At 44.1% G+C, this 23,777-nt stretch overlaps 1 protein-coding gene across 2 annotated transcripts in view; it reads right to left on the reverse strand.

Annotated features, from left to right (window-relative positions):
- LOC108153542 (protein bric-a-brac 1) overlaps positions 1–17,549 on the reverse strand; it is a 75,908-nt gene extending 58,359 nt beyond the window's left edge. Inside the window, exon 1 of one of the 2 annotated variants that reach the window (XM_017283610.2) lies at positions 15,332–17,549. In XM_017283610.2, coding sequence (XP_017139099.1) covers positions 15,332–16,960 — 1,629 coding nt within the window. In that variant the 5' untranslated portion in view covers positions 16,961–17,549. The remainder of the gene's footprint in view (positions 1–15,331) is intronic. The other variant, XM_017283609.2, reaches the window with a different exon arrangement.
- Positions 17,550–23,777: the final 6,228 nt, after the last annotated feature.

A 23,777-nucleotide genomic window follows, 5' to 3' on the forward strand; every position in this document is an offset into this window, starting at 1 on the left:
GAGAGAGATGGGTAGCGACTTAGAGAGGGGGGGGCCTGTTGTCCATGGAATTAGGTTTCGATTTTTTGCACATTTTTTTTTTGAAGGGTATTTCGTGTTTTTTAGTTCTTTAATATCTGTATAAACCCAAAGATTTCCAGGATTGTATGATTCTCCATTTCGGAAATATTTCCAAAAAATCTCTCACAAAACATCGATTGAAATATCGATATAAGTATCCCTAAATATTTTATATAAATAGAAGCTATTGGAAAATTTTCTTTTGTTTAGATTGAAGATTGAATAACAGATTTTTTATAGAGGAAATTAGCCACAAACCACAGAGCACTATATACGCTATGTCTATAATAAATATATCTGTGTCTTTATCTATAATATCTACCATATATCTATTATAATAGATATAATAGATATAATAGATGTATATCTTAACCTGTTTATATAAGTATCTTTAGACAATTCTTTATATACATAGAAGCTATTGGAAAATTCTCTCTTGTAAAGATTGAAGTTTATTTGAATATTTTAGAATTTTAATAGATTTTTTATAGACGAAAATATCTACAAACGACAAAGTACTATATACATTATACCTGTAATATATAAATGTGTCTATAATATCGATGATATCTATATTTTAACCTGTAAACATAAGTATCTTTAGACATAGAAGCTTTTTTAAAATTCTCTCTTGTTTAGATTGAAGTTTATTTTAATATTTTTTAAAGAATTTGTATAGATTTTTTATAGAGGAAATTATCCACAAACCACAGCGCACTATATACCTTATATCTGTAAAAAATATATCTATAATATCGATGATGTATCTATACTAAATATATCTATATTTTAACCTGTAAATATAAGTATTTTAAACTATTTTCTATATATATAGAAGCTATCTATAAATTGTATCTTGCTTAGATTGAAGATTGAAGTTTATTTAGATATTTTTTAAAGAACTTGTAGAGAATTTTTAAAGTTTTTGTATACATTTTTTATAGATTTCTTCGCAGATGTAACGAAAAAATCTACAAACCACAAACGATAAATATATCTATATCTATAATAATCTATCTATCTATCTGTACATATATCTAAAATATCTACCCATTTATCTAGCTAAATCTATAATATCTAGATCTATATCTAGATCTATATCTATAATATGTATCTCTCATATTTCTATAATAAATATATCTATAATATCTATCCTATTTCAACCCATTTATCTATCTAAATCCGCATCTTCCAGCGTGTAACCCTATTCGTTGCACTTTCAATCATTTTTTTGATATTTTCTTTGCTGTTGGTTTCGCTGTCATTCGGGCAAAAAAAGACTCGAACACTCGAATACTCGAATACTTGAATACTCGAATACTCGTATTATAATGGCAGTTGTTCCATTGCTTTTGCTCCGTTTCTCTGTTGCTTTTTCGGTCGAGTTATGGCCTCATGTGTGTGCCCCTTCCTGCCACACCTATGTGCCTCTGTGCCTCAGTGTCTGTGTGTGTGCCACATTTGTGAACAATTGCTTTGCATATTTTATTGCTAAATAATAAATGCCTATTAAGTTAATTGGCAAATTAGGCAGCAAGCAACACACTGCCACAGCCACAGCCGCTGCCACAGCCGCTGCCACAGCCACTGCCGCAGCGGCTGCCACAGCGAGTGCACTCTTAATTGGGAGAAAGAGAGAGAGAGAGAGAGAGAAAGAGAACTGCACACGAAAAAAAAGAGGAAAAAATGATTGTCCATTTGTTGCATGCCTCTAACTTTAATGAGGGGCGACCATTACGCGCCATTTTGCATATGAAAAAAAAGCGAAAGAAGCAAAAAAAAAAAAAAACAACAAACAAAAAAAAAACAGCAAAAACTTTTAGGGACAAAAATCGATTGAAAATTGCACCCACACACACACGTGGGGCATACCCGGGGCAATGTCTCCACTCGTGCCGCTCATGACGCGGCAGAAAACGCGTGGCAACATGGCCGTGGAGCCTTGCAACAAGCAAACACACACACACACAATTAAATGTTATGCAGAGCGAGAGATGCAATCTAAAATGTCATTATATCAAATTCATTAATCCCCCAGCCGCATGCCCCCCCACTCCCCAGGAAGCACGTTGCGAAAGGCCGGGCCCAAAGGCAACTGCAACTGCAACTGCAACTGCAACGTCTCTGTCGTCTGTCGTCTGTCATTTGTCCTTCTGCACTCGATTTTTCTTGCTTCTTCGATGTTTAAGCCGCACACACACACACACACAGAGAGGGGGAGGGGGAGAGGCAGCTAAAGGTAAAGCCATGTGTTCGTAGGGTTTTTTATTTAATAATTATTATGCTTTTCTTCTTCTTTTTTTGCATAGAAGGGAGCCCAGGGTGCACGGGGGAAGGGGGGGGAGGGGATGGTCTGGGGCAAGGCTTGCCTGCGATTAAAATCATGCCTCATGCTGCATGCCGCGCACTGCGCTCTCTGTGAATATTTTAACGTCAGTCAATCAAATGGCTTAAAAATGCTTTGTCATAGGCAGGTCCCCCCCAACCCCCCGCTCCCCACCTGCCCGTTCCAGCCCCAGATACAGATACAGGGGGGGGGAGGCGGGCTGGAGACCGTACTTCACATTTCGCATGTGCATGTAAATCGCGTCTTTGATTTGATTTCGTTTGATTTGATTAATCGTGCAACGTCACCGCCACAAGTCGCTGCTGCAGGCCCCAGACGCTGCCACTGCCAGTGCCACTGCCACCAATGTGTCTGATAATGAGATAGCAGCGGCGCGGCGGCGAGTTGCACGCAATTAATGCTGCCGCTGCCAATCGGAGACAGCGGGAAGGAGGGGTCTCTGGGCGGTATAGATCGGTCGGTAAAAGGGGCATCGTTTAACGGCAGATCTACTTGGGGCTCGGAGTCTGAATGAAGCTCAAAGATAGCGAAGAAATATATATTAAAATCCAGCAACTGCGGGATTGATACTCTCTTTCTTTGGGACCCCCAGCACTCCTCTTTCTCTGTCTCTCCTAGCCTTCCTCTTTCTATCATCTCTCTCTCTCTCTCTCTCTCTCTGCCTATCTAGCCACTTCCTCTCGCCGTGGAAGCTCAAGCTTGCCAGAGTTCATTGCGCTCCGCTCTGCCACCACGAAAAAAAATACAACAAAAAAGAAGAGAGGAGTGGAGTGGAGAAGAGGAGAGGGAACGGAGAACTTAAGTTTACACCGCTTAAAATTATTGTTTATATTAATATAAATGGTACTCTCACACACACACACACACACACACACCCAAGCAGCCGCAATACAACAACAAAAACAGCAACAACAAATGTATTCCATTCATCGTCATAAACTTCAATTTTCGAAAATCATTTCCTTAGCAGCTGCGCATTAAAAAAAAAAAAAAATAATACAACAACAGCAAGAAAGTGGGGAGTAAAAAGAACAACAACAATAAAATCGAATAAAATGAATTAAGGCAAGACAGTGGGCCAGGGCTTCGACTTTATGGCGGGGATATTTGTAGATCGGAAAAAAAAACAGGAAAAAAAAGGATATGCCAAAAAATGCAGAAGGTTTCATACATTATTTTTGGTGAATTTAAGGCAAAATGTAAAAGCGAAAATAAATTAAAAAATATAAGACTTTATGGCGGAAATATCTTAGAGAAAATATAAAAAAGCCAGAGGGGCTTTATCACACTTTTTGGTACAGTTTTGGTATCAATCACTCATCGTGTCTTGGGTGTCGTCTGTCATGTTCTTTGAGTTCTTTGAGCACAGAACGATATCGATTTGGGCTACAGGGCTAGGGCTTCAAAGAACATTCGTACACCGGAAATGTTGAGCTAAATTCATGAATTTGTCTTATCTTTGGCTTTTTTTTTTCCTTAGCGATAGGTGAGCTATCGATATGGGAGCCAGAATATGGATTGTGATATTTTTAAGCCACATTTCTTGCATCTCAATCGATAATCAGATGCTTTCAAAAGCAGCATCGTAAGAAATCCATCACTGATCACTGATCATCGATCACTGATCACTGATCCCCGAGCAAAATGTACCTTATTAGGCAGATTTATAGATTTATCCCTCTTTGTGATGGAGATATTTTTAAAGCTAATTAACACCAAGAAAATATATTTTTAAAAATTAAAAAAAAAAAGATATCAAACAATGAAAATGTAAAGAGGACTTATTTATTTATTATTTACATATTTATAATTTATTTTTTATTTATAATTTATTTATTATTATTTAATTATTATTTTTTATTATTTATTATTTCATTATTTATTTATTATCTATTATTATTAATTATTATTTATTTATTATTTATTGTTGATTTTTTTTAATTTTTATTTATTGTTTTTTTTTGTATTATTCAATTATTATTTATTTATTATTTAATTATTATTTATTTTTTATCTAATTATTATTTATTTATTATTTATTATTTTATTTTCCCCGAAATTGCTCCACTGTGCTGGTGGCTGGTGGCTGTTGCCTGGTGCCTGGTGGCTTGGTCAGTTTTTGCCCTTTGCACATCGTTAAGGAATATTATAAATTACTATAGGAACAACAGAAACAACAACCAGAAAACAGAAAACAGCAAGAGAGCAACCGCAGCAGCAGCAGCAGCAGCAAGAAAAAGCAGAGCAGAGCAGAAAGGGGGGAAGCAGCGGCAGCAGAAGGCAGAGAAGGGGGACAGCAAGTCGAGTTTCTTGAAATATTTATTTTATATTACGTTTTGTATGTTTTATTTTGAATGTTACTCAGAGAGGAAGGGCATTCCTATTCGGTGGAGAGATTGGTACGCCTTATGGGAAGAGCTACTTAGAGATCTCCCTAAAGATCTCCTCATCGATCTTAAAACAAGTCTTTTGTAATAAAAAAATTTAAGTACTCCTTGAGGAATATATTTATATATTTTATTAGATATTAATCTTTTTTTTCTTACAGCGATCTTCAGGCTCTTCAGAGGGTATCCCCAGCTTCGATCAGCCAAAAGGTAAGACCTTCTTCCTTCCTTCTCTTCTTCTTGTTCTCTCATATTTTATTTCCCTTTTTTCCCCATTCACTGAAGCTTGGTGGCAAGGGGGGGAGCGCACCTCTAAATTAAAGAATATATTTCTTTCGACCCCCCCTTCCTGCCCCCATACGCCTCCCCATCTGTGATCTTTTGCCCATTCTGCAGAACAATTTTTTATTTTATTCACATTTTTTTTGGTGTATTTTTTTGTTATTTTATTTATTATATTTGTTGGTAAGGCTGCAGGCTTCTTCGTCTTTTGCTTAAAGTGCGGTTTCTTGTCTTCCCTTCATGCCCCTCACCCCCCCTCACCCCTCTCCCCCTCTATCATATATATTCATTATTATTGCCACCGCGGTGGCGGGCAACGGCAACGGCAACGGCGACGGCGACGCTGCTGCTGCTACACATAACTTCAACTTTGTATCTTTTGTATGTCTTTCTCTCCCTCTTCCCTCTTCTCGCTGTGTGCGTGTGTTTGTGTGTGTGTGTGTGGCATGTATTTAAGGAAAAAGAATGATGCAAAGACGATAAAATATAATTTCGGCTTTATATTTTATTTTAATGATGAAAAATGTTGAAACTTTATTACGAACTCATAAAAAATTTAAACGTAGGTACACACACACACACACAAAAGAGAAAGAGGGGTGAGAGAGAGTGAAAGATAACTTCTTCTTCTTCTTCGTGGAGGGGTAGGGGTAGGGGTAAGGGTGGGGGGGGAAGATCTTCTTATATGCCCCATAAATAACTCGCGCTTGAGAACCGAAAAATGTTACGTATTTACTTTTATTGCAGTGCCGCAGCATAAAAGTATCTTCCAGATACAACAGACGCTCTACCGCCTGGCAGCAGCTGTCGTTTACAACAACAACAACAACACCAATAATTATAAAAGAAAGGAAAGCGCAGAAAGGTGTGAAAATACTTCATGTCATAAGATACAAATGTATCTCTAATTGAATGAAACAAAAAGCAACGTGGCAGACGTAGATTTGCACTAAACACGCAGCCGAACACTGCCACTGCCCCTGCCCCCCCGCTGTCCCCGCTGTTAGTAGAGCGTGCAAATGAATCGTCAGGGCCCCCCCCCCCTCCCCCACCCCATCTGTCCGCCAGTTTGTCTGTGAGGAGGCGCCGCGAAACGAAGCATGCGGCAGCAAACGGGGCATCAAAGTCAAAGTCAATGGCGCGCTGTGGCTGTGGCTGTGCCTGGCGAAAATTCTCCTCTGATTTCCTGGCTTTTTTTTGGTTTTTTTGGTTTTATTTTCGGGTACTGGGAAGGTCCATTAACTAAGGCGAGCGGTTGGAAAAGGGAGTGATATTTTCAGATACATTTTACACAATTTTTGGGTCTTGTGTATCTTTTGGATACAAATTTTGGGATACTTAAGGTATTTGTTGATGGGAAAATGTAACAATCTATGGATCTGCACCAGAAGATTTCCCCCTAAAAATATCTCTGTTTCATAATTTTCATGCGAAAAGAATGGAAGAATTCCCATAGAATTTTTACACTGTTTGGTTTTTTTTTAAATCTTTTGGTTACAAAATTAAGCACTAGAAGATTCCCTTCTAAATGTATCTGAAGATGTGTCATAATTTTAATCGAAAATTGTTTACCTTTTTTGAATTAAAAATCAACTTTTGGGACACTTAAGATATTTTTTGTTTGGAAAATTTAATAATCGATTAATCTGCAGCAGAAGTTACCTATTTAAATGTATCTACAGGTGTGAATTCCATCTGTTTCATAATTTTCATGTGAAAAAAAAGAATATATCCCATAGAAACTTTAAACTTTTTGGGGCTTGTACATCTTTTGGTTACAAAACTAGTTTTTAAAGATACACATATGAATGGATTTCTTTTGAATGGAAAATGTATCTATCAATCTCCTAATTTTTGCATCAAATAATGGGCAAAAACCCAAGAAAATATTTTCTAAAATTCCTACAGAAATATCTCAAATTTTGTATCTTTTAGATACAGTTTTAGTTTATTTTGTTTCGATCGATCTCCCAAAGAAATGAATCTTTTTTTTATACAGTTTTGGGAAAGCGTTAGGGCATCCATTGCTTCATCATAGACCCCCTTCCGCTCTCTCCCTCTCTCTCGCCCACTGAATGAGTGAGCTTTCGTGTGTGTTGTGGCAGGTTATGGCCCGCCGCAAGCACACGTCCAAACACACACAGCAACAGACACGCCACACCGAATGACAGAAGAAGGCAGGCAGCGGCAGTGGCAGCGGCAGCGGCGGTGGCAGCGGCAGCGCCACAGACAATAGCCGAAAAGAGTGCGAGGTGCTCCGCGATGAGAGAGACGCGGTGTCGACAGCAGCTGTTTTGAAGATGAGACGATGACACGGGAATGACGCGACGATGACGACCGCAAGCCAGCAGAGTATCTTTTGGCATTTCCACTGGAGATTTCTTATCGTTTGCCCTAGAAATACAATTTTTGGGGAGAGAGAAGGCCACTCGCCTTCCCCTTCCCGTTCCCCTTCCTCTGCTCTAATCGATCGAGGCACTCAATCGCGGGCTACCTGGTTACCCAATCCCGCCGGCAGTACGTGGCGCGTATCTTATCGGTTGCAATGTGCCGCCAAAAAGAGTTCTCCTCCAACAATGGATGACGTTTCAAAAATTTCAATCGCTTGAGGGAATTTCAATCGATTTCTGATGACAATCTGATGAACCCCCCCCCCCCCCCCCTGCCATGACTCTGCCCTGCCCTGCCCCTCCTATGAGCAGTCGAGCGAATAAAATAATTGTAAATAAATAAATAAATGCAATTATAGAAATTGCCGCCGAGCTACCCGTGCTGCAAACCCCCCGCCCTCCCCCCCCCCTTGCTGGCTGTCTCCTCACCGCACCTCCCCCCTCCTGCTGTCACTCTCTCTCCCTCTCTTCTGTTGACTCATTCGCGTCTTTTAATAAATTACAAAACAAAACAAAAAAAAAATGTATCTCCAACGTTCCCTGCCCCTGCTCCGTGCCCCCCTGCCCCCTGCTCTTGTGTGCCTCCTCTGGCAACTCGATTGCATTTTTAATTAATTTATTTTTGTTCGATTTTATATATTGTTGCCGTTGCAGCCGAGCCGTCGGAGCAGCCGAGTCGTTCGCAGACTTTTGCACAAAGACAAAAGCCATGTCTTGTATCTTTCAGATACACATGAGTATCTCCTCCTGCCTGCTCTCTCTCTCCCTGTCTCTTTCTCTGTCTTTTATTTGCTGATGAAGCTGCCGATCTTTGTTGCTGGCTGGCTGCCTGCCTGGCTGTCCTTTATTTATTTATTTAATACTTTTTTTGTATACGTTTTTTTTTTCACTGTAATTTTGTGTTTCCTTCTTTTGATTTGATTAATCGTTGGCTTATTGTAAATATTTGTCTTTGGTTTAATGCACTCCAGAGGCCACAAAATGAGGCCTCCTGCATCTGCATCTTTGGAGATTTTTTTGCCCAAAGGCTTAAAGGGGCGAGAGGGATCTTCGCGCCCATCAATAATTGATTCGAAAGCACCCTCTGCATTTTCCCCTATGGATTATAGAAAAATCAAAGTATGTGCCACATTCAACACACACACATCAATTAGTAGAGTGGCAACTCCTGCTGCTGCTGCTTCACTCTCCTTCTGGGCCAACAGCTTCATTTGAAGAAGCCTTCGCTAATCCCTGCCACAGCCACACACTCCATCAATAATCTTCAATCTCTGCCACTCCTTGGCTCTCTCTCTGCGGCTCTCCTTCTCGGCTCTCCTTCCCTGTTTGTTATATTTTATACAGTAATTTATAATAAGTTTTCCCTGGCCCTGCCCCCCATGCCACAGCATGCCACAGAGCACAACCCAGAGACTTACAACTAATGCAATATAATAAATAAATGTTTTTCCAAGCGGGAGAGGGGGAGAGGGCGAGGGGCAGAGGGCGATTGTGTGTGGGTAGACCTCTCCCTCGGTGGAATAAATAAATATATATTCTGTGGAAGGATAAATACATGTAAAAGATTCGACTCTGAAGCAAAACCCTTTTCAGGCCTTGCCTCACAAATGCTGTCAGAGTTTCTCTGTTGCTTTGTGGCAGGGGTACGGGGCACGGGGCAGCCCCGTCTTGAAGCCAGTGGACGCCCCTCGGAGTCTGTGTCTGTGTGCGTGCGTTATTTATCTGCATAAATTATTTATGCCGCATTATAGGCATAAAAATAAATAAAATAAATGAATCGCTGGCTGTCCAGCGACTGCAAATCCGATTAGAAAACACACACAGCATAAGATACACACAGAGCGAGATACACGATGCATAAGTAGAAGATACAAATTTATTTTTATAGATTAATCAACGTTTTAGACTTTGTTGTGCAGCTGTTGCCTCCCCCTACCCCCCATTTGCCTGCCATTTCCCATTACCATTTTCCACAATTTCCACATCGTATTCGAAGCAATTTATTTGGGGATTTGCAATAAAAATGAAAATTAAAATCTAAATGAAAATTTTCCGCCAAGTATTTGAAAATATAAACATTAACAAAATGTTCCCTATTATTGCTGTTTTTTGTTTTTTTTTTGTTTTGTTATTTTTCTTAAGATGTTTTTCTCTCCTTTTTTTTTTGTTTTTTTCTTCTTTTGTTTTCTTTTTTGTCTAATTAAATGTTTATGCCTCATGTATTTAAAACTAATCGTGCATTTAAGAGTACAGTGAGTGCTACTCATTTATACACTGAGAGAAATCTATAAGGGAGAGCAGTCTATAAGGGAGAGATCTCTATAAGGGAGAGACCTCTATAAGGGAGAGAAATCTATAAGGCAGAGAAATCTATACAACTTTATAATCATTTTTGGAGGGATTATAGTTATATTATATTATTATATAATATTATAGGATATATTATATATATTATATTATAGAATATATTGTGCTACAAAAATTATATCATTTGATGTATTTTCAATTCTAAGCAGGTTTCACCCCAAAAAGATACAATTTAACGATGGAGAAATAACCAAAAATATTCCCAAAAAGTGTTTGGATTTTGGAGTGTTGAAATACCCAAAAATTGTGCAGCAGAAATGAAAATATTGCTTAAATTTTAGCCAGTGTTCCATTGCGTATTCCTCTCCAAAGGAGGTTTTTTGTTTGATGATCTATAAATGGAGGGGCTTGGGATCCTTTGGAACAGTATTTTGGAGGAGAATTTGAGGGGAATGCAAGGAAGTATCTTTGAATTACAAGATATATCCATTTATTTATTATTCTATTATATTTTTGCTAATAATTTTTCCATAGATTGCCTTGAATGATATGTATTTATATGTTTTTCCCGAGTGTATCTGTGGCAGTATCTGTGTATCTTTTATGTGTGTTTTTATTTTTCTGTTTTTGTAAGATTTAAACAAAATTTCGCTGTAAAAACTACTTGGGGGAGTACTTGAATCATTCGTTTGTACTCATTCACATTCACATACGAGAACGAGTGCGAGTGCGAGTGCGAGTGGATGGGGGATCTGTATCTGCATCTGGGGGGATCTTTAGATGTGTCTGTGTGTGTGTGTGGGATTGGCATAAAATATGACTGAATAATATAAAACAGAAGGCGATACATCAAAGGGGATTATACAATTTATTCCGTTTCTGGCCGTTTGCTGGCCTTTTTTATTTTTATCCGCGCTGCTGGGGGGAGTGGGGGGGATCTTCGTCTTCTTTGGTTTATTTTTCCGTTTCGGAAAATATATTTTCTTCAATTTTTCTTCATTTTTATTTTATTTATTTACTTTTCTGGAGCACAAGATTTTTGTATACAAATCGCAGGCTGCCCCCGCCCCCGGCCCCCGGCCCCACCACATACATAGATGCAACAGATGCAACACACAAAATATTCTTTTCGAGGCCCTCTGGCAAATGTATCTTTGTATCTGCAGGCAGAGGCGCATGCTGTTTGGCCGCCATAATAAATTTTCGTATTATTTATATTATTTTTATTCCCAGAGGAGGCATGCCCCTACCCTACTGCCACAAGGGCGGAAGTGTTGAACGAGGGCAGTGGCAGGGAGCGCGGAGGGGCGCGGAGGGGCGCGGAGGGGCGCGGAGGGGCAAGGTGACGAGTGTAATGACTTTTGTCGATTGGTTTAAGTGGCCATCTTCCATCTTCTTCTTGCCCTCGTGTGCCTCTTGTGTTGCAGATTCCTTTCTTTCGAGTTGCATATGTATTTTTGTATACCATGCCCCAGCCCCTTGCCTTTGTGCCCTTTCTGCCCCTTTGGTCTCTTCCTTCTCTTTCTCTTTCCTTTGATTGTTGGCCTTTTTTCTATACCTTTTTACTTCACCTTTTTTTTTTTTTGTTTTTTGTGTTGTTGTTGCTGCCGCTGAAGTAGTTTGAATGTGGCACGTTTGTGCTGCTGCCACTTAATGCTGCCGCTGCCGCTGCTGCCTCACTTTCCTAATACCCTTCTGCATGCTCCGATTTGGAACAAAGACAAGGATGTAGCTCGAAATATCTTCCCTCATTGCTCTTTAAAGGGTATTCCCCTGTTCGTGGCAGCCACCGCCTATCGGCCAGAGATGCGGTAATTTGTCTACAGCGTTTTTTTCTTCTGTTTCGGTTGCACTTTTTTTTTGGAGAACCGCACGCTAATCGTGAAATGTGAGAAAAGGGACTCGGAAATCGGGAATCGGGACTCCTCGCCACTCGGTTGCGCCCTCATCTTGTGGCTAATTGAGCTGCTTAGAGCAGAGTGTGGCATCGATGGGAAAGTTGAAATCGAAAGGGAATTCGGGTGGGAAAAAAGTGTGCGGGCTTCGGTTTTCGTTTAACAATTAACAAACAAAACAAAAATATACCGAATATTGATTTTGTCCCAAGAAAAGTAACTTCTTCAGCGCCCACACATGCTCTCCCCCCCACCCCCCCCCCCCCCCCCACCGCTCTGAAGATCTCCAGCGGAGATGTGGCAAAAAGTTCAGTGAACCGCGCCGATCGATACCCGTGATCCTCCGACATAAAGAAGGAAATAAATAATAATATACAACCTCTAATGATGCTGCACACACACACAAACACACCTAAAGATACATTTTGAATGCATGGGGCAGATACCGATTTAAATGCATCGGGCAATAAAATATGAAGAACAAAAAAATGAATTCAGAAATAAAAAATGATTTTTAACAAAGGAAACGTTCGCCGTGGCACTGCGCAGACACACACACAAATAAAAGTGCAATTAATCACCAGAAAACCAAAGCACAAGATACAGATACATATATTCTGGAACGTACAGCGGCCAGGGGCGTGGGGCCGTGGGGGGCGGAGGGGGGGAATAAGACCCTGGAGACCCAGAGACTCTCCTCCTGACACTTATCGGCTTTATCAGTGGCTTTATGTGGCATCAAAAGAATGAGAAATAAAATCGAAAATAAATACACACACACACACACGCACACATGCATAGCGAAGAGTGTGGCAAGTCGTACACTGGAAGAAAGTGGGAAGCATTTCACATGTGGATCGTTGGATAGGAAATTCTTGCTCCCAAAAATCCCTCAAAATGTTCGATGAAATAATATTTCATAAAAAAATATGGGAATTTTTTTTTGTTATGGAAATATTCATTAAAGTTAGGAATAAATTCTAGAAAATTATAGAATTTCAGAAAAATGTAGTTTTTTTATTTAAGTTATAAAAAAAATTATAGAACATTTTAGAAATTCTAGAAAATTATAAAATTTCAGAAAAATTTATTTTTTTGATTAAAGATATGAAAAAATTCTAGAAAATTTTAGAAATTTTAGAATTCTAGAAAGATTTATATTTTTGATTAAAGTTAGGAGCAAATTCTAGAAAATTTTAAGATTCTAGAAAAATTTATATTTTTGATTAAAGTTATAAACAAATTCTAGAAAATTTTAGAAATTTTAGAAAGATTTATATGTTTGATTAAAGTTAGAAGCAAATCTAAAAAATTTTAGAAAATTTTAGAATTTCAGAAAAATGTATTTTTTTGATTAAAGCTATGAAAAAATTCTAGAAAATGTTTGTTTGGATATAAAAAAGTCAGGAATATTCGCTTCCAACAAAAAGAAAATTGTATTGAAGGCTTTGGGGTTTGGGAGGTAATCAAAGTGAGAAAATTCCCGGCTGATATTACAAACATATTATGGAAATACTTAAATACTGCTTCGATTAGTTCCAAATGTATATTTTCCGAGTTAAAATCATTAAAAAATGCATAGAAATATATATTTTAGAAATGCCCATGAAAGAAAGTCTTTCTTTTTGGGACATATACATACATATGTATCCTAAATAGTAGTCCCATTCGATGTGGAAATATAATCTGAGGCTAAGATTTTTTCTCTCAGTGCACAAATAAATGCAAGAGAATTATAAAATATTAAAAGAAGAATCTGCAAAGCGGACGGATGGATGGATGGATGGATCATGGGGGAGGGGGGAATCGAAAGAGGCAAACAGATAGAAAGAGAACGGAATACGAGGATCTGTTGGCTGCTGTCAATATTTGATTTTTATATATGGCTTCGCCTCCGCTGTAGGAGGAGGAGGAGGCGAAGGAGGGGGTGCGGTGCCGATCGCGGCATCAATTTTTAATAATAAATGAAATGAAATGGAATGGAATCGAATGGAATGAAATGTGTGAAGAATGAAGGAGAGAGAACAATCGGAAAGGCAAACACAGCAGGAAAGCAGGAAAGCAGGAAAGCATAAACATGGCCAACACCAACAACACCACTAATACGAATGCAAACAAAAACAAAACACACATACACACACACAAAAATGCAGATATGGAAAGGTGCCGCTGCAATGCATTTTCCAAAGAATTTCCACAGGCACATAAAAAGCAAAGCAAACGACTTCGAGTCGGAGTCGGAGTCCCCTCTCGAGCGTTGGAAAAATATTTAAAAAACCATAAAAACAAAATATTTATTGAAAAGAGATGCTAACGAGAAGAAGACACCAAAGAGTGCAGCGGAGGAGAAGCCCAAGAAGAAGAAGAAGAATGAGCTGAAAAACAAAATATGAAAAATCTGAACAGACGAGAGGGAAGGGCGGCAAGGGGGGGGGGGGAAACAACAAACAAACGTCTTGAAAAATTGAACATATGAGAGGATGAAGAGGAGGATGAAGAGGAGAAGGAGGAGGAGAAGATGCTAATGCATTCATACCTCTACCCTGGGCTCTCCCTCTCTGGAGCTCCCCCCTCCCCACCGCCATTTGCTGTTTGATTAATGCACTCGAAAGCGACAATAAACACGGAAGAGAGAGGAGTGGCGAGGAGAGAAGAGTCCCCTCTCCCGTGTCCCCTTTCTGCAGGTTCCACAGATCTCTCTCTCTCTCTCTCTCTGCGTCTCTCCCCTCCACAGAATCCAGAGACAAACAAATATTGCATTCCAATGGTCAAGCGATTGATGTCAGACGCGACTCTGGGGAATGGGATTGGGAATGGGAATGGGGACTTGTCTTGTGGCAGGGATACAGAGTGCCAGAGATCCAGGCAACTCTCTCCTCGTGCCCGTCGACGTCTATTAGATAAATAAATACAAATTTTTATTAAAGTGCGAATTCTGTGGTGCCCCGAGCCCGCGATGGGAGAACAAAAAGAGCGGAAGAACCGGTTAATCGACCCACTGTAAGGCCACTAATTGAAGCACACTTATGGATCCATGAAATCGGAATCGAAAGATCTATCGACCGCAGGGCCACAGGAATTTGCAATCTTCGATCCACACAGATCCACAGAGGAGTGTAGCGCCCCCCCAACCCCCCCTCGCACCAAATGTGGCACACACAGAAAGAGAGAGAGAGGCGACGACAATGAAGCGACGTGAAGCACGTGAATGCTGTCAATCATGAGACGGCCTGCGTCGACCCACCAAACACCCCCCCACCACCACCCCCCTATACATTCCACACGAGGCGGCGGCACCAACGGCAGTGACGTCACGACTGAGGCAGCGAAATGCCGCCGGCAGAATTATCGTTTTCGTCTTCGAATTCGGAAATAAAAATCCCAACCGAAAGGCGCGCGAAACGTGAATCAAAACAAACGATCGAGAGAGAGAGAGGGAGAGCGAGCGAGAGAGTGAAGCAGCGCTGTGACTGCGCAGCAGCAGCGCATTGGCAGCGAAAGAGAGCGGCGAAAACGATCGACGGCGAATTGAAAAGTCGCTCTCTTTTCGTGTTTTGTGAATGAATTGCAAAGAAACGTAAAGAGAGCCGAGCAGAGAGCGGAAGAGCTGTCAAGAGAGCGGGGAAGGGGCGGGTGTACAGTTAAAGCGAATGATCGACTCACCCTCTCTTCCTCGCGTATCATTTCCGCTATTCCCGGCTTGATTTCCATGTCATCGGCCAGCGATGAGCCCGAAGGGCCGCCGCCCTGTGATCCCACTCCTCCTCCTCCTCCCACGCCCTGCGAATGATGGTGGGGCGGCGGCGGCGGCAGGCGTGGCTCTGCAGGCGGCGGCAGGCCACTCAATTCCATGGCAGCGGCCATTGCTGCGGCGGTGGGTCCCAGCGGATAGCGCGACTCCCCGGCAGGGGAGGCGCCCGCCGAGGACACGCCGTGCTGCGAGGAGACGGGCGACAGGCCGAGGTGCTGTGCGTGCGAGTGATGCGGAGGCACAGGTGGCAGATGCAACGGATGCTGCTGCTGCTGCTGCTGCTGCTGGTGGTGTTGCTGCGGGCTGGGGGCCAAAGCACGCGAGGATCGCGGGCCCGGGGTGGCCGCTGGCGAGGGCATATCCAAGCCATGGATGGCCGACTCCAGGGCGGGAGTGAGGCGTCTCGGGGTGCCACCGCCACCGCCCCCGCCTCCTCCCACGCCGCCTGATCCCTGCAACTGCGGCTTGGGCGGTGGCGTCATCAGGGAGCAGTCCCTCTGGCGCTCCCTCTCCTTCTGCTCGAGCTCCAGCCGCTCGGCGGCGATCAGGCTGCTCAGCGGACTGGCGGGCGGATTGAAGATCGTGTCGGCCGATGGCCATCGTCGCTTCCGGACATTCCTGCCCTGCTGCCGCTCCAGCGGGGAGAGCCGCAGCTCGAGATTGCCCCCCGCCGTGGAGACGGCACTGGTGCCGCCCGAGGAGGAGGGATGATAGTCCCAGTCGCCGCGCAGCTTCTTCTCCGGCTGCATGAAGGCCAGCAGCTCCTCTGCCTCCCTCTGCTCCACTGTGTCGCGGTGGGTGGTCTCCTTGGCGGCCTCCGAGGCGGCCGCTGCCGCCGCCGCCGTGGCCGCCTCCATGTGGGTGACATCCGCCAGGCCGCGGACCTTCAGCATCTCGGCGATCCGCAGCAGGGGCCCGATCTGATCCTGGCTGACGTTGATCTCCCCGCGATACATGAACTCCACGATGGCCTTGAGATCGCCCCACGATACGTCGCGCATGATGACGATCGGGTGCTGGCAGGGCGTCTCCGCCAGGAGGGTCTGGAAGTACGGCGAACAGGCGGACAGCACCATTTTGTGGGCCTTCATCGAGCGGCCGTCGCAGGCGAGCGTCACGTCCACAAAGCACTCGTTCTGCAGCAGCTGATCGAAGATCGTGGTTAGATTCGACTGGTAGTTGTTCCACCGCAGGCAGAACTGTTGCGACGACGGCGTGGACGGCGGGGAGCCCGAGGCAGAGGGCGACCCGGCCACAGGTGACGATGATCCTCCGGGGCCTGCGGTTTCTTCATTGGATACTCCTCCGACTCCTCCGATTCCTCCTCCTCCTCCTCCTGGTGCTCCTCCCCTCTCCTCCGATCCTCGGCGATCGTCGGTGTGGAGCGTCGTGGGGGAGCTGCGATTGCTGCCCCCCTGTTGGGGGGAGAGTGTGCCGCCACTGCGTTGCCTCTGGGCGGATTGGGCCTGCTCGGCGTTGGACTGCGTTTCATTATCGGTGCTGCCCCGTTCCGCGTCGAGCTGCACCTCCAGTGAAGCCATTTTTCAGTGTTTATCGAACTATCGATAGTTATCGATTAACGATCTAAGCGCGCGTTTATCATTCACATTGCACTGGAGAGTGTTGCATGTAAATGTATCTCGATCTTGTGTTAAGTATCTTTGTATCTGTATCTGTGTACGTTTGTATCTGTGTGTGTGTGTGTGTGTGTGTGTGTCTGTGTTACGTTACGTTACGCGCACTACGTAAAGGTCCCCCGCCTTTTTGGCAATTAGTTTTTTGTCTGCCACTCGCCTCGTGCCACACACACTACTATTCTGTTCTGTTCTCTTCTGTTGCAGTGTTGCAGTGTTGTTCTATGTTTCGTACCAACAAAATGCCGGCTGTTGCCTGCCCCGTGTGACGCTGTGGTTAGTGGATTGCTGTGTGTGTGTGTGTATTGGCCAACAAACAGGGCCAAAAGTCTTCTCAGCACGAGCGTCTGAATTAGACTGAAATCGTTTTGCACATTTCGATACGGAAAAACTCAAAACAAAACTTAAACACACACAGAGGCAGAGGCAACCAGAGGCGGCAACACACAGAGTCATGCGGCACACACGACGACGACGACGACGACGACGACGACGGCGACTCCGACGACGACGGCGACTCCGACGACGACGACGACGACGACTACAACGACTCCGACGACGTCCACGTTCACCGTCCACGACCACGACGATAGGGAGACGACGACGACGACGACGACGATGATGGGGAGACGTGTGCCTGAAACGCGGTGTTTGGTGCCTCTGTTGTCTGTTGTCTGTTGCTGCCACACCGGCTCTGTCAGTAGTTGTAGTTGTTGTGCCGCCGCCGCTGAGCTTCCTCGCGTTGCAAATGCGAATTCGCTGAGGCACTGCCAGCGACAAAGTTCGCGAGAGTCTCCTCCGCTCTGCCAAGGAAAAGCCACTGGCAGCGACGGAGGCAGCAGCAACGACACGAAAATATTATGCGGAGAGCAGCAGCAGCGGCAGCGATGGCAGCGATGGCAGCGACGGCAGCGACGGCAGCGACAGCGGCAGTCCGAGGCGCCAAAAAACGCCGGCTCCAAACGTTGCATTCGCATTCGCATTCGCATTCCTTTGCTCGGATAAACGACTCGGTGCGGCGCCACCGACTCGGACTCGGACTCGGACTCCAACTCGAACTCGTCCTCGTCCTCGGCCTTCGTGCAACCCCCAAAAAATGAGGCATCGGCAGCGGCCGCGGCAGCGCCAGCACCCATACAGCGAGATGCAAGTTTGCAAGAGGCACAGTCAATGCGATGCGTGTGCCTCTTCTCTCTTTTTGTGTGTGTGTGTGTGTGTGTGTGTGTGTGTGTGTGTGCGTGAGGAAACGGAAGTTGCCCCCGAAAATGCAGAGAGCAATGTGGCATGGCGTCGCTTAGGCCTAATACTTTTTTGGTGGCAGGAAACCTCGAATGAAAGATCTTTCGTTTTATTCCCCTCCAATTAGCATCTCTCCGATCTTCACTCTTTCTCGCTCACTTTCCTTGTGGCTCTCTTTCGCCGTGCTCTTCGGCAAAGAAAAAGATTCGCCCACGTGAAGCGATTCTCCATTAATTAGTTCCGTTTTCTGCCACCCACCCACCGCCCACCCACTCTCTTGCCCGCTCCGGCTACGGCTCCGGCTCTCGCTCCATCTCTCGCTCCGGCTCTCGGCGGCGGCAGCGCAGCCAGCGTCAACGTTCGCGTCGCCATAGTCGTCGTTTATTGTAAACAAATGCTTAGGCGAAAAAGATGAGAGACGACCGACGACCGACTACCGACGACCGACGACGACGACGCGAATTCGCCGCAGTCTTTCGTTTCGTTTTCGTTTGCTCTCTTTGGCTCTGCTGCTCTTAAGAGAAGCGCCGCAGCCGCTGCCTGGCTGCACCTGCAGTTTTTGGGGCTAGCAACTATTTTTTGCTGCTTCTTTTTCTGTTCTCTCGCTCTTGCCAGATGGGTGTAGGGCAGTGGCAGGGGCAGGGGGGCCGACTGATGGCTGAGACTGGTCAGATATTCGCGTTTGGGTGTGTGTGTGTGTGGGTGTGTGTTTGGGTGTGTGTGTGTTCGTGTTTGAATTGCATTTGTAGTTTTTGTGATTATTGTTTTTGCCTTGCGCATTTATAATATGCATAAAAAATAAAAAGAAATACGAAAAATCCAGCAAAATATATGCCAGAAAGAGATGAAGATACTCGTACAGAGCGAGCGAGTGAGGTATAGGCAAAGGTAAAGGTACGAGAGAGAAAGAGGCGGCCACGGAGGCGAGGCTGCCGCTGCCGCTGCTCTGAAGCCTCGGCCAGTCATAAATTATGCATAATTTTTTCGTGACTGGCAAATGGCGGCATCTCGGGGATACATTATAATAATAAACAGCACCGCAAAGCAAAGCACAGCACAGCGCTCTGTGGCCATGGAATCATCGGTGGGGCAGTGTGGGGCTGGTGGCGGTGGGTGCAGCGGAGGGGCAACAAAATGATCAGAATGTATTTTCCGATCAACGCGCGACATTCAACGATAATTGACTTTGGCAACATTTGATGGAGACGGGAGAGATGGAGAGACGGATAAAGAGAGACAGGCTAGAGAGATACTTTGCACAGTATTCAGTTTTTAGATACAGATACAAAAGATGCTTTTTGCGTGTGAGGTGAGAGGGAGATACGTTTTGAAGATACTTTCGCAGCGCCTTAGAATTCAAAGTTGCTCGAAAGATACTTTTTGTATCTTGAGATGCTTTTGGTATCTTTAAATGCTTTTTGTATCTTTAGATACTTTTTGTGCCTTTAGACACTTTTCGTATTTTTTGATACTTTTTGTATCTTTAGATACTTTTTGTATCTTTAGATGCTTTTTGTATCATTAGATGCTTTTTGTATCTCTAGATTCTTTTTGTATCTCTAGATTCTTTTTGTATCTTTAGATGCTTTTTGTATCTATAGATACTTTTTGTACCTTTAGACACTTTTTGTATCTATGGATACTTTTTGTATCTTTCAATACTTTTTGTATCTTTCAATACTTTTTGTATCTTTAGATACTTTTGGTATCTTTAGATAATTTTTGTATCTTTAGATACTTTTTGTACCTTTAGACACTTTTTGAATCTTCAGATACTTTTTGTACCTTTAGAAACTTTTTGTATCTTTAGATACTTTTTGTATCTTTAGACACTTTTTGTATCTCTAGATACTTTTTGTATCTTTAGTTACTTTTTGCACTTGTTTATTGTCAAGATACTTTTACATCTGCTGTGTGCCTAAAGATAGTTTTCTTTTTGTCTTCTATCTAAAGATACTTTGTGTTTTTGCTGTATCTTGAGATACTTGCTTAGCCACTTTTGTATCTTGATTACCCTTTTTTGCATTCCAAGACACATTTGTATCTTATTGTGTCTAAAGATAGTTCTTACATCTTTTTGTGTCCAAAGATACTTTTTTTATTGGTTTTATGTGAAGATTTTTTATTTCGTTTTTATTTTGGAGATACTTTTTGCATCTTTTTTCAAACCCAAGATACTTTTGTATCTTTTTCCATGCAAAGATACATTTGAATCCTTCTTTGGAGTCTAAAGGTACCGTCTTGGTGCCCCGTATTTGCCACCACTGGCGCCGTGCCTGCCCCACTGTGCCGCCAGCCCTCAGCTTCTCTGCTTGCAACAAATGAATTGCAGCAAATAGCAAACAGAATTTGGATCAAACACCGAAAGACCGAAACAGCGAAACTGCAGCAACTGCGCGCATTTTCCAAGTTGTTTGTTGTATGCCACATTCCACTCCCCGCACAGCCCCGCCCGATGCCCCCCACCGTCCAAGGGAGGGGCAAGGCGTACGGCTGCTGCTGCAGAGCGCGTTTATACGAGAATTTATGTATTTAACTGGTGACGACGACGCTGACGAGCAAAACGATGACGCGGACGTGAAAGGACATGGAAATGGACACACACAGGACACACAGGAGCGTGGAGCGAGGAGCGGGGAAACGCATGATGCTGGTACAAAAAAGCGACGAAAGCCTATGCGACAAGAGGCAGTCGCCAGTCGGAGTGTGGGCTGTGCCGGGGGGTGTGGCGTGTGGCGTGTGGCATTGGGGGGGAAAGATGACAACATTTGAACCAAACAACAGACAAAGTTTCAGAGGCGCGGAGCCAGCGGCGTGGCAGGGGGCCTTGGCGGACAGTGGGAGACGGTCGACTGTCGCTGTCTGACCCCGTGGTTCGCTGCGAAGCACTGAAAAAAATGATGTTTCTCCCCCGAATGGAATGTTCCCCCAAAATACATTTTCCCATTCATGGAGGCATCCCAAAGATAGGCCTCTCAAATCGATCTGCTTTGAGCTGCTGTTCGAAATGTATCTTAATTTTTTCAAGTGCAGAATGATGCTCAGGCAATGTGTGTTGCATGTGGAGGTGACCAAACGTACACAAGTGTGTGGCAGCAACAGCAGCAGCAGCTGAGGAAGCGCCAAAAGAAGAAGGAGGGTTGGTTGTGGCACGACTACGCTACGACCCAAAGGGGAGGATCAGCGGCAAAAAATGTTGCATATTAAAACGGCAAATAGAACAGTGCAACAGCGGACAACGGACAACGGACAACGGATAGCAACCTCCACGGCTGCAGCTTAGAGAAATGCAGAGAAAGCGGCACAACCCTTTGCTGCTTCTGGGGCATGGGGCACGGGGCATGGGGCATGGGGTCGCTGTTGTTGTTTTGTCCACCTTCCACCGTTGTCTAAAAGTTGGCTTACACACAAAAGCGATGAGCGATGATGCCTCAAATATGCAAAAATGCCTAGCGCAATAAAACGTAGCGCCCCCGAGGGCCACACGGGCATCGGCGGCAGCGGCAGGGGCAGCGGCAGCGGCAGCGGCAGAGAGGCAATGAAAAAGGGCTTACCCCACTCCAAGCCGGGGGGCCCTGGAGTTAGAGATGGAGCTGAAGGCTGAAGGCTGACCATCGGGGGGTTGCAGTTTCGTTTCGTTTCGTTTCGTTCTGTTCTAAAATCCACAAAACGAACTTTGAAATGCAGGCGCAGGACCTCGAACGTCGCGCTGCTGCGTTGCTAACGATGCCGCCAACGCCAACGCCGCCGACGCCGCTGGGCTGTCTGATTGGATTGGGGCATGGGGCATGGGTCTGGGAGCTGGGGGGCAAAAACTAGCAGGGGGTGTGGCATGGTGTGGCGTAACGTTGAGTGTGTGGCATATATCGAGGAGTGGAGTTCGCCGAGGAGTTGGGGCTCAGGCAGAGGGGTGCATGCCACAGACACACACGCACACGCCACATACAACAACAGATAGACAGGAGGTCGAGGAACAGAGAGCCAGAAACATGGGGAATATCCAGATACATGGGGGGAGTCTTTGGGGAGGCCAAAGCGAGGCTGTGTCCAGGCAAAAGATATAGAGAGTGGTGCTTAGATCGCGGAACACGTCAGTCGGTATCTATCTCGGGGATGGATCTGCTGTGCAAGGGATTCTGTATCTTTTTCGAGATGAGTTTTTGGGCGGAAAGATACTTTTGAATGTTTTTTGAGTCTAAAGATACTTTTTTATTTATTTTGCGTCTAGAGATACTTATCTATCCATTTTGCGTGTTGAGATACTTTTGTATCTTTTTGTGTTCAAAGATTCTATATTTTCTATATTTTGTCTCTAGAGATACTTTTGTATCTATTTTGTGTATCTAGAGATACTTTGTATCGTTTTCTAATCTAAAGATACTTTTAACACTTATGCCTTAAGAAATACTTTTGTATTTTTTTTTGTCTCTAAAAGATTTTTTTGTATAGTTTTTAAGTCTAAAGATACTTTTGTATCTATCTTGTGTCTAAAGATTCTTTTAAATCTATATTTTATCTTTAGAGATACTTTTGTATCTATTATGCGTTTAGAGATCCATTGCTTCGCTTACAGATACTTTTGTATCTAGTTTGTGTCTTAAGATATTTTTGTATCTATTTGGTGTATATTTTGTATCTTCATATACTCTGCATCATTTTTGAGTCCTAAGATACTTTTGCATAACTTATGTCTAAACAGATACTTTTGTATCTGGACATACTATAGATACTCTGGTGTTACACAATATTTTTTTATCTTGTTTTTGTAAAAAAATGATATTTATTTTTGTTGAGATACTTTTGTATTTGTATTTGGGTTCTTCTCCCGCCAGAACTCCCCTTTGAACTGTTTCTTTCCCTCTAAAATGTAATTTCTCTCAGTGCATGCCGCCCCCCCCTGGGGGTGTGGCGGGGGGCCCGCATTGATGGACAGTTAACGCGGCAAAACGAACGCGAAAACATGGGATGGCCAGAGAGAGATGGTCAAAAAGAGGCAGAGGCGGAGGCGGAGGCAGAGGCGGAGGCGGAGTAGGGGAGGACTGGTGTTACTCTGGCCTCTGGTGCTCCTTCCTTTGCCTCCTGCTGCTGCTCCTTCCTCCTGTTGCAAGGCTTAGACGGCGCAACTGTACCGAGAGCCAGGACCAGGACCACCAGCAGCAGCAGCACGAGGACGAGCACGAGGTGCAGGATGAGGAGGTCCAGTCGCAGTTTCAGGATCCTGGAACCAGTCATTGGGTGCCGTGCCCCTTTGGCAAGATTTTCGCGTGCGTTGCAAGTTGCCCTGCCCAGCCCTGCCCTGCCTATGCCCTCCCCCTCCTCCTCCTGCTGCTGCTGCATGTGTGTGCCTCCAGTGTCCATCTGCTGCTGTTGCCTCCTTGCCACATGCGTGCGTGTGTGTTTTTGTAGATTTTGCGCGCTGCGCCATTTGATTGCATTGCGTCGCTCGCTTCCGCTTCCACTTGGCGGCATTGTCGCCGCTCCTTTG

The sequence above is a fragment of the Drosophila miranda genome, chromosome XR (genome assembly GCF_003369915.1).
Source record: "Drosophila miranda strain MSH22 chromosome XR, D.miranda_PacBio2.1, whole genome shotgun sequence".
In the NCBI taxonomy this organism is placed as follows: Eukaryota; Metazoa; Arthropoda; class Insecta; order Diptera; family Drosophilidae; genus Drosophila; species Drosophila miranda.